An 11,935-nucleotide genomic window follows, 5' to 3' on the forward strand; every position below is an offset into this window, starting at 1 on the left:
GGTGAAAGCTGATAGTGATTGGTTGTAATGTGGTCTATGGTTGATTGAGATAGGATCTTAGTAATGATCGCATTAGGTTTTGATGGGTGTGCATTACCCAAAAGGTGAGGTTGTGGTACGGTTAGGTATTGGGTTTTGTAGTTGTATAGATATGTGAAGTTTGAGATGATGAAGATCGATTTCTTGAAATTTTCATGTATTATTTGTGCCAAAGTGCCAAGTCAGTGGTCGATATTTGAGTTGTGGTCTGGAAATTGTGAAAACTGGCAGAAAGATAGGTTTTATCCCCAATACAGGCGGTTTCAGACCAGTATTGGGATTAAATCTGATGTTTATTCCAGTTTTGTCAATTTCTGACCCGGGGATTCTGAAATTTCAATTTTGAAATTTCAAGTTGTCACTTTGGCACATGTCGCATTCCGTAGTATTCATTGTCAAGATCACCAAATTCATTCCACTCCTCCTCCTCCTCCTCGTCCTCCTCCTCGTCCAAACTGTCATCTTCATTAATATCTTGAGTCATTGTCACTTGTGCATCACCTTCATTATTTAAGCCAATACCTTCTTCCTCAGATTAGCATGATCTGAGTCCGCATTTGCCTTCTGCAACCTGAATAGGTTAGCCTGAACATCACTCAGCCATAGACTCCTACGGCTGTTCATTCCATTGAAACCTAGCTTCAAAACGTCTTTGGGAAGGGATGATCCGGGCAATTGAATTATTTTGATATTATAAGAATCCAGCAATTTCTTTTCAGGGTCAGGGCCATGAGGAAACCCTTTCTCCTTGCCAATCAATTGACCTGAGGCAAATGAGTCCCACAAGTCAGGTAAACAATATATATATATATATATATAAGCAAGGGCAGACGAGTGCTTACTGAAAACTGGACGTAGCAAAGCCGCCAGATCCCCCTTCACTTTATCACCAGGGTCCATTTTTCGAACCTTTTCACTTTCCAACATAACATTTCCTCCAATTGTTTGGGCAACAGCCTCTGAAACGGAAAGACCTTGGGCTCTTACGGCAAAAACAGTTGAAAAATTGCTTTTCTTATTGACATATAGCGCCATTTCTTCATGAGAGGTGAACTCTCTGCACCATCCCGGGGCAGCGGAACAACATTTGGAAGAAGCATAAGTGCTACAAGCTAAGAGATAATAGGAGAAGTTCCTATTGTTTGCTTCGTTTTCTAACTATCAAATTAAAAACATATCACTATTGTCAATCGGAATCAATACAGAAGAAGATATTAATTCCGAGATCAAACACATTACCTGATTGTGAATACACTCTATAGATTTCAGAGATTGACGGTTGTGATCAGGTAAGGTGGGACCTTGAGGCATCCCAGCTGCCACCTTAGCATACTCCTTCGCAACTTTCCCTTTGTTTACATACTCATCATACAAAACTTGTAATTCAGCACGTTCTGCAGGTTCAAGGTCTATAGGTTGAAATTCATCTTTGTCATCACTATCTTTCATATGAGGAGGAGTGAGGCCGGATAGGACACAAAAGACTGATGGGTGGAAAACACGGGTTTGATCCTCAGGAAGTGCGGTCCAAATTTTACCAAGATCACAATTTTGTTGGGACAGTATTCCTCTTTTGCCTTTGGGTGGCACTAAAATTTGATTAAATACATTGTAATTTGTCAGTTATTAATATAATCAGACTCATTACAAGTGTTGAAAGTTACTTCAATGCCAATCTTTTTCCTTACTGTACTTTAACCATACTTGAAAACCTCCAGACTTTCGGCAACCCGCGAGCTCACCCCTGAAAAGAAATTTGTCAACTTCCATTACAGAATGATGGAAAGCTTGGTACTGACAGTGCTTTATCGAGTGTGAATCTGCTGATGTTTCCCATAATCACAAGCATGGCCTTTTGGTGTTTGTATAATTTACAAAGCACCTTTGCTTCCTTCAAAATAAGAGGTGGAACCGCAGTCCCCTTTTTCTTTTGAGATCTTTCATGTACAGCTATTCAAGCAGGCGGCCATTTGTCCAGTTTGCTCTTATAATCTTTAATAGATGGTAAGATGACTGGTGCTTGGTCAGTAGGGCCTGGTTCTTGCACACTTCAATCGGTTGAGCGAGTAATGATCTGCCTTTGGGGGGGGTTTGAAGCCTGCTCATGACTCGGTTCCTGAGAGGACTCGAACTGGTTTGCCAGGCAATTAAACAGTTCATCATCTTCTTCTAATACGGCTTGTTTGTCGTGATTGGAACTCGGAGGGGTGGGACCCCCTCAATTGGGTCGAAGGTGAAGTTGAATGTCCGGATTGGAGTCATCAGAGACATCCGAGAGCTCTTCTTTGTTTTTGTAATCGTCATCCAATGATTCTTCTAGATCCTGACTTGCATGGGTACAACTGCTTTTTCAAGTAGTCAAGGCATGTTTGGAGGTGGAAACTGTATGGGATTGTATACGTTTTCGTGAAGGTTGTGAGGCAGTGGAATCAAATGAAACTTTGCGTTTTGAATTTTGCGTTTTCCGGTTATACGAGGTGGATGAGGCATGAGCACCATTTGAACGAGCCCGGGTGGGTCGCATGGTAGGACTGAGGTAAGTACACTGGTGGAGGAAGGATCAAAAGTTGAAGATGAGGAGGATGGAGAGGAAATTTTCAAATACCAGGAATATCAAGAAAATATACAGTTCCGGCCCGGTGCTCAGGGGACATGACCTAATGGGGCCATAGTATTTCAAATATGGGGTACATATTCAGGGTGTGTATCTGTACATACAGGATTCCCACGCTATTGTAAGACTACCACCTGGTGAGAAAAAAAATGGTTGGGGGTGGCTCAACCCGTCACTCTGTTAGTGATGGGTCTACACAATTGTATAGCCCAATTTGGAAGACAGGGACGGACTATCCACCTGTCTGTGGGTGGCCTGTGGTTGGGTGAAGGGATACAAGAGAGAGAGAATGAAAATTTTCAATTGTCCCCCTTGTCATGTGGTATATGACTGGCCAAAAGCAGTTTAACACATTCAACCACACGATCCAAGACTCTTACCTCACAATCCAAGATCACACATTATCTTTCTATCTTTTCATTTATGGCCAATAAAGGAACACCAGTTCATTGTCCACTTGGTGGAGCAAAAAAGAAAGGGCAAACAAAGGAAGATGCCGAAGGCTCTGCAATAATTGTTGACCAAGTTGACGCGAGTGAAGCTCAATATGTCAATAAGCGTCTGATTGAAATTGAAAACGCACTTAAGGCGGTTCAGGAACCTTCGCTAGTGGAAGCTCAATCCAACCAACACCACGACAACCTGTAAGACAACAACAACATGGTATACGAGGATGCCTATGACGACATAAATAATTTCCTTCCTGCTCAAGAGGATGCGGCAGTTGCACCGGATCCCAATGCTCCATTTGCCACCTATATGCAAGGATCATTCTACAGAAGCAAAAAAACCTGAAAATGAAAACTGGAAGAAGGCTCTGCCGGATATGTTCATTACCTACATGACCTACTCGCAGGAAACTTCCCAATGGGGTGATACAACCAAATGGAACTATGATCACAACAAACAATGTTGCAGTGGTGTGGGGGACCTCAGAACACGTAAGGTTGATATGTTAGATATTTTGGGTGAGTGGTATTTTCCTCTATAATACATCATATTTCACCCCTGGGTGAATTGAATTCACCTATATGTGAATTGAATTCACCTATATGTGAATTGAATTCACCTCTATGTGAATTAAATTCACCTCTATGTGAATTCAATTCACCTCTATGTGCCTTATATTCACCTATATGTGAATTGAGTTCACCTCTATGTGAATTCAATTCACCTCTATGGGAATTTAATTCACCTCTATGAGAATTCAATTCACCTATATGTGCCTTATATTCACCTCCAGGTGAATTGAAATCACCTCTATGTGACTTATATTCACCTCTATGTGAATTGAATTCACCTCTATGTGACTTATATTCACCCCTATGTGAATTTAATTCACCTCTATGAGAATTCAATTCACCTCTATGTGCCTTATATTCACCTCTATGTGAATTGAATTCACCTCTATGTGAAATGAATTCATATGAAGACACAGGTGTGAATGAGGCATGTTTGTGTGTAAAGTTAACATATATCCAATTGATTTGAATGTCTCTAGAGTGGAAACAAGTAGAAATTCTATTCTGTAAATGTACCAAGGATCAAGTCCGGCTCCTCAGAATGGGTTACATTGGAGGATCCCGAGTTCATCCTCAAGCCGCATACTCAATCAGGCTACTTAGGATGCATCATTCATTCTGGAAGTATTGCACTGTGAGAACCCAAGGCTTTTTGGTGGCATTGGATGAATTCCTAGACCCAGCAAATCCGCTAATATTGGTTGGAAAAACAAATCAGGCAAGTAAACCACTTGTCTGCAATTGAATATTTCAATTCAGAATGATCTAACATGCTACACATGTACCTTTTTAAGCCTCGACTTTGGCGGAAAACTTTATCTTCAGCAATTGATGCATATCGATATATGCTACGCAAGCAGAAGGCACTCACAATATGTGCATTATATCTCACCGCCTTGGATCAACTTGCTATGAACTGCCCACGATTTTTTGGGCCACTTCAAGCAAACCCGGAGCCACTGGAGAGTGATTACCACGTCTGCACTGATGGAAACTTTCAACATTGTCGGCACCTTGCTGCAAGCCGGGAGTGTGAGGAAATGGAAATGGAGAATCCACCTCTCTTCCTTGACAATCAGAAGGTTGAAGAGTGGAAGACCCGAACTGGTGGCAAAGATCCTCGTGGAGTTGGGGTATGTACAAATTGCGTGGCAAATGCATATGTGAATGGCATTCACATAAGCGTGAATATGAAGGACATGTGTGTTATTTTATCACATTCAGGAGTATATCACCTATACGTGAATTGGAATCACCCATATGTGAATTGAAATCACGCACATGTGATTCATATTCACACCTATGTGAATGTCATTCACACATGGATCAGGGGTGAATGAGCCGTTGTCTGATTTTTTTTTTCATTTTTGATCAGGATAACTGTTCAGCATCTCACACAGCGGCTTCAGACATACAAGAAAAATCTACATGAAAAGGATGTGATGAAATAGGGCTTATTGGAATGGCTTGTAGGCATGATCACGTCCTGAAATTTGTCAATGTTGTTCAGAGTGGGGAGCGGTAAGGTTTCCTCTTCCACTATATATGACAGATGTGTTTCAAAGCTAAAGATACTGTTTCATTACTCAGTCAGTACTTTGTGTTGGCTTTGCTAGATCAACTGTTAATAGATACAGTGGAGCCAGAAAAACCGGGTAAAAGTTTTACTGTTTTCTATGACATTGGATGTACATTTGAGAAGAGTGTTCATAACGTAATTTAATTTCTGCTTTATCAGAGGCTCATACATTGGTTCTTACTTTGCTTCTTAATTTTTGTTGATAGCACAAATATTTCGAGGCAGAAACCAATCGTGGGGATCTGCGCTTTGCTACAAGTGCTTTCCATGCATATGCTCACGAGTGGTCTTGTCAGCTTAAATATAAATCTAGACTGAACGTGGGCAACAGATTGTCAGATGGCGAAGGTTGTGAGCGGATATGGGCAGAAAATTCACCTCCGGTAGCACCAAATAGATGTGCCACAAAGCAACATCGAGTTGATGCCATCGATTTGAAGTCAAGTCATGGAAATGAGACTTGATGCCAAAATGCAGGTATGTTTTTTTTGTACAAGAAATGTGAATCAGATGTTGACAACAAGAGTTCAGTTTTCTCAACTCAGGTGAAACTGAAGATGGCAGAAAAGAGATTTGATCAGGCATCTCAGACCCTCCAAAGCCTTGAATCTCAAGATGCCAGCTTTACGTATGGCTATTTTTCAGATCAGTGGAAGCGGCAGAGGGAGGTTCAGCTGGCTGCCATGGAAGAACATGGCATACAACAGAAGCTAGAGGAACATCTGGTGAAGCTTCTCAACCTGGAAGAGCAGGTGAAAGATGCACAGTAAATTACGTCAATTTTTTTGGGATGAGTGTTTTTTGTTGACTTTGTTTTTTCGCAGACATGAACTTTCACGTCTTCGGAGGAAGCGCAGAGGAACTCGGACAGAAGCTGAGATGGACAAATCTCTAACATTGCCATCTTCAATTGTCTCACTCAAAAAGGCAGTGGCTGATATCACTTTGGAGTTGGGAACACCTGAGTTCAATCGCCTCCGGGAGCCTACTGGTGAGTTCACTTTGAAAGTCTTGAACATTTGTCTGCACTTTTAATTGAAATGGGAATTAAATTTATGAAGGTGCAAAAGTGGAGGCACTCATACGTGTGCTGTTGGCAAAGATGAAGCTATATGAGGCTAAGGTGGGAATAGTAGAAGCCCAAAAAAAGTGGGATAAGGGTGGTCAAGGTAAGTGTGTTTAGTTTACAATTGAAAAAATTGTAGAGTGCATTCTTCTAATAAATGAATTTTTGTTTGTATCAATTTCTAGGAACTAAAGCGCAGCAAGGTCTCAAAACTCTAATGACAAAGAAGCAATTGATGTTTAGGCGAAAATGGGAATCCTATGAATCTTAAGTGTCAGATTACAACTCAATTCGCCCAGTAACAAGGATGGCTTGTCCATCACTTGATGAAGCCAAAAAGCTACCATTTGAGGATATCTTCTGGAATGTGGACGCACTTTCTCATCCTACTGAGAAGTGGGCTGTAGATCCACCCACCATTGACGGAATCCAGGCCTTTTTACAGCATAGGAGTTGCAGTGAAGAACTACAAAGGATTGGCCGGGAAACTCAGCAGATGGTGTATCAAGCTTTGAAGACTGAAGAAAAGCTTGATGGCTTACTTGCGTTGTGTAGTAGTGGTCAGTAGTAGTATGTGTTATTGAACAATTTGTCTTTGGTGTTCCTGATGTTTCTTAAAATCTCACAGATTATGATCCGGGAGAGGGTGGTAGACAGCTCATTGAATTGGTTCAGCCTGGGCAGCGTGTATCAAAAGATGTTTGGGAAGTGAATGTGGCAGTGTTGAGATCATTGCATGATCATCTGCGTCTGAAGTGTTGCAGGACTTGGATGATATGGGATGTAGATCTTGTGGGATTTCTCCATAGAACCTATCAACACACAACATCAACAGCACAGGAAATTAGCTCATTGATCCAGCGCTGGGAAGGGTTGGTATGTAGGTGTAAATCAACCTGGGAGTTTATTGTGAAAGCTCAGAATATAGAAGCAACTCCACTGGATGAGCTGGAATTGTTTGAGCAACATATGTTGCGTGGGGAGGATGACATAGGTCAGGTGGGTGACCTAGCGGATGAAGTTAATCACCTGGTCTTTCTGGATGAAGTGGATGATGATGACATGGAGGAAGACTTCAATGAAAGTGGTTTGCATTAAGAATAAATTTGTTGGTTGTTGATTTTGTAAATTTTATAGTCTAAGATTTTTAATCACACCCTTTTTTAATTCCATACTAGCAACATCAGCGGCGGGCGCCGCCTCAATGAGTTACGTCAGATTGTATGCATTTATGATCCCCGCAGTGACGTTGATGCCCACCTCCACCCTTCCCTCTCCTTTCATCCTTGATCTTGCCTCACATGATTGTCTTTCTACATGCCCAGGCCTTGACCCCCAGCTCACTGAGACAACACTCCTCATTTCTCTCAGGCTGCCGCAGAATAGAAACCTGCACACTGAGGATGTCCTTGCGCAATAGTTACATCTTTCCTCTTGTCATCAGAACTCAAGATCATCTGGTTACATATTGCCTCTCCCCAGACTATTGGCTTTCTGATCTACGCCGCGGGACTGACCATATGAAACTTATTGTTTCTAACACTGATATTTTTGCGCCTCAGCCTCAAGCTACGCCAACCTAAACAGGCTACCAGGTTGCACCAGTTACAATACAGTCCATCAAACCACACCCCCTGCACAAACAAACGCCTTGTGTGCAAATATCACACAATTTTGACTTGCCAATTTGGTTTCCCCCAAAACTCCAATCAGATCCCCAATGCCTGGCCTGCCTTTGCCTCACCTACCTGTTTGCCACCTTCAATAGATTGGCTGACACAAATAAATAGGAAGCTGCAATCTCAAAATGCCTATGCAACCTTCCAATCAAAGCACGGACATGCAAAGAGGAGTCACTGTGGCCAGCCATGTATTATATAGCCAAGAATGGGCACCCCTCTTGCACAAATAGTGCCACAAAACACACTTTTGAGACTACAGTTCTTTCCCACCTTTGGAACATAGTTCCAGTTATCTCAAAAAGGATGCTTGTTCATGACCCACAAAGGGCTAAGTTCAATGCCCACCCCTGAACCTTCCAAACCAATATAATAAGACCAGTCTCAACCAAAGATACTGTGTGAAATGAGGCCTATTCAAAAAGTCTTTGACCTGTGAAATGATCAAATTGGTGTCCGTCAGTGAAGACTATACAGAATGCACCTACAGGTGTAATCTAAGTCAGGGAGATGTTTGATCAGTATCATTGTTTGATACATGTATTGGTAAAGGTTAAAGAAGCAAGGCCAACTCTAGTAAGTGCTCTATCAACTTGACAATGCCCAACAGTATAACTCTGAGTGAAGTTTAAGAATCTAGAGCAAAAAAAATATGGATTAGTGACAAAGGTTCTGTTCTATTGTTCAAGAAATAAAATCAAACTGACTCATCATCTGAGTCAATCACATCTGGAAAATTCATCTTATATTGAAATCCATGACACTCACCACATTCAACAGCTAATCGTAATAAAATTGATGGATTTTGATCCAATTCTTTTATATATCAAATTTGCTAAAAAGAAATTCCCAATACAACAAGGGTCTAAGTCAGACTGAGGAGATGTCAAAACAAAGGCTTCATCTTCAAGATATTGAAGAAATTCAGAGTAGACTGAAGATCCGCATCAACTAATTTGTTTATGTTTATCTTTTCGACTCCTGCTCTTTAATCCATGCTACTCTGAGGTTTCCTCCTCTGAGGTCAATCAGATGACTTAGTTAGCTCATCTAAAAAAACTTACTCAAGCTGCTGCCTCTGTGATCCGAATTAAAGAAAGATTCCTTGTGACTCCTTCTTCAGCTTCTGTGGATGACAACTTTTCATGAATCTCGTCATAATCTTCATCTGTTGAACTCGGTCTTGTAAGTATTGTGGCAAAGCCTATATGATGATTAGAATCAAGTATTCCAATTGAAGAAGGTTTGATTGAAGAGTTAGATGAAGAAGTGACTTGAGCCGATGTATTTATAGTTGAAAAAGATGATGTGTATTGAGATAAGTCAAAATTTGTAGATTTTCCTATTGAATGTTTGATACCAATTTGGAGAGGTTTTTGAATTGATTTCAAAAGATTGGTTGGTGATTTGCATAGTCTACAAACTCGAGGAGGTAAAACTGGTGAAATCAGATATTGGAAGGACATGTTGATATAGTATTACAATTTATGTCTTTTGAGAATTCAATTCGGGAATGCTCTAAGGCCATGCTCTAGTCTGAGCAGGGGACCGTTGCTGTTTAGACATACAGCACAAGCTAATTGACCCAGGAAGTCTGGTTATAAAATAAACAACTATACATCCAGAAGGTTTTGAGAGCCAGCAAACATCTTCTTGAGTGTCGCTTTGATGTTCGTTCAACTCGAGTAGAGTAACTTGATAGGCAATGTATGAGCTTCATTCTCGCGCGTCCGCTTCCATATATCACCGTAGCGATGAAGAACAAAGCAGCGAAGCGCATCAGCTCTTTGAATGTTGGTCACTATGAAGACTAAAAAAGGAAGACAATAGAAGTGATGATGATGAGTAAATAATGGTCATGGTGATCCAGAGATGCATTTTGTTTGAAACACCATGTGCCTCAATCTGAGGCATGCATACATGCAGATTAGCGATCTTTGAGGAGCTTTTGGAATATTGATTTGGAAGAAATCTGTGGGGTAAAAGGTAAACTAAACTTACGCTCAACACCCTTAAAGAACCATTCTGAGAAGTCTCCCAAGCAACTGACATAGTTTTACAATCCATACCTAATAAGATGTGATGTAAACCAGGAGGAACTAAATGGATTGAATCAGGTTTGTCATAATTCAAACCACCATATTGATTATGTGGTGATCTAGCTATACTGACATCTATTCATATTGATGATTCCGTTGGAGTTGATATCTTCATGAGAGATGCTGTGGACATAATTTGATCAGCGACCAGGTCGTAGAACTGACACTTGACTTGAATCCGTTGGCAGTGAGATTGCACAACAACTGTCCAGTGAGTTGATCATTGATTGCACCTGATCTTGAGAGACGTGAGTGATATCAGACAATCAGTCATGAGATGATCCCTTGATGATTTTTCCCGCTCGTGATATAGCAAAGAAATTCTGAAACAAACTATAACTTAAAAATCCTGTGATCAACCCATGTTGAGTGCGAGGTCAATTTTAATCAGCAACCTGAACCTGAAAGAATAACAGAAAATAGGATAAGGAGAGGTAAGTTTAGTTTCAACAAAATGATAGAATCAAATCCTACTTTATGCCTGCTGTTTACAGATCGATTAACTGTTCCTCAATTCAAATACAACAAGAGCTTGAAACTCGGGAAGCAGAATCTGGGTCCTTTTAGGTGTGTTCAATGGTGGGTTTGATTGAAGCGATGGCATGGACATGGCCCAAAGTGTGCGTCCATGATACGATGTCGATGTGAAAAATGTCATTTCTCGTGGCGCTGTAAACGGCGGGTAGACAAATGTGGAGTTGATCTAGATTGTAATCGTAAAAGTGCATTTGATTCTGTAGTTGTTTGATTGTTGGTTGTTTTTCCAATCACTAATTCCGAATCCGATGCTTTAAACTCCTAGAAATACAGGAGAGACAGAGCTTGTAAATCATTAATCAAGTGTTGCTCGCGATTGGTGATTTGTTTTAGTTGGCCACTTGAGAAGGTTGTCTAGCATGAGTTCGGGTGAGACTTGATTTCGAGACAATTCGATTGTCTTACATCTAGCAATTATTAGAATTGTGAATTTGATTCAGACAGAATCAATCATTGCCTACACAAAAACCAACAGATGTTAGAAATTCGGTTGAAGTATGGAGAACGGTGTGATTGATGATATAAGTACCTTTTGAATTCAAAAACCTTTTTTCTGATAGAGATTCTGAGATTGCTAATGAAGAAGGAGACTAAATGATGATGAATTTTACTAGGTAAGTCACTGTACTATGTAAGTTTCTTCTGAGGATTGAAAGGTAGAGAAAGAGGCAAGATTTCCGAATTGTGATATTGCTCATTCACCAGGATGTCAAATTTAACAAGCGTTTTGAGAGTGTGCAGGTGAAAAGGGTGTGAGGGGTCCTTGATCAACGTAGAAATTGGGGTGGAACACGTGAACCTGGGATTTGAATGATTAAGACGTGTAAACCCTGAAATTCACAGTAGGAATTGGGAGTTTTATCCAGTTTTGCCAGCGAACACGGTTTGCCTTTAACTTGAATGACACTACAAGAAAGATAATATTTTCTGGGCAGAAAATTAAATTATTGATACACAAAAATATTGAGAGGCCAGGAGGAGAGCAAAAAATGAATAAAAATATGCATCTTGTTCCCTGCGTTGAGAACTTCACTCTGCATATTTTTCCGTATTTTTACAGTCCATATTAATAAGTGTACTAACAATAAACCTTCACAATCATCCAATTACAACCGGTAACAAGCACTGAAATTTGGCTCATTAGTGTTTAGAGAAACTTTTGATTTCTGAAAATACTCATAACTTTTTCAATTCCGGTCCAAAACGCTTGATTTTGGGTGCATTGGCCAGCTGGAATTGTCCTCCAAATAATTCATACTAGGACCACACAGCCTGCTGGTCTGCTAAAAAAGATATCATC

At 40.6% G+C, this 11,935-nt stretch overlaps 2 protein-coding genes across 2 annotated transcripts; one reads left to right on the plus strand and one right to left on the minus strand.

Annotated features, from left to right (window-relative positions):
- Positions 1–5,811: 5,811 nt before the first annotated feature.
- MELLADRAFT_91696 (uncharacterized protein) lies at positions 5,812–6,591 on the plus strand (the record flags this gene model as incomplete). The annotated part of the gene is made up of 4 exons (XM_007414565.1): positions 5,812–6,020; positions 6,103–6,245; positions 6,325–6,423; positions 6,506–6,591. 4 exons carry the CDS (start codon positions 5,812–5,814, stop codon positions 6,589–6,591), a joined length of 537 nt encoding a protein of 178 aa, XP_007414627.1.
- A 2,105-nt stretch (positions 6,592–8,696) lies between these two features.
- Positions 8,697–9,465, minus strand: MELLADRAFT_53475 (uncharacterized protein; the record flags this gene model as incomplete). Its single annotated transcript, XM_007414574.1, has 3 exons — positions 8,697–8,815; position 9,002; positions 9,112–9,465. 3 exons carry the CDS (start codon positions 9,463–9,465, stop codon positions 8,697–8,699), a joined length of 474 nt encoding a protein of 157 aa, XP_007414636.1.
- Between the last annotated feature and the right edge of the window lie 2,470 nt (positions 9,466–11,935).

Source organism: Melampsora larici-populina, assembly GCF_000204055.1.
Source record: "Melampsora larici-populina 98AG31 unplaced genomic scaffold MELLAscaffold_44, whole genome shotgun sequence".
Classification (NCBI taxonomy): domain Eukaryota; kingdom Fungi; phylum Basidiomycota; class Pucciniomycetes; order Pucciniales; family Melampsoraceae; genus Melampsora; species Melampsora laricis-populina.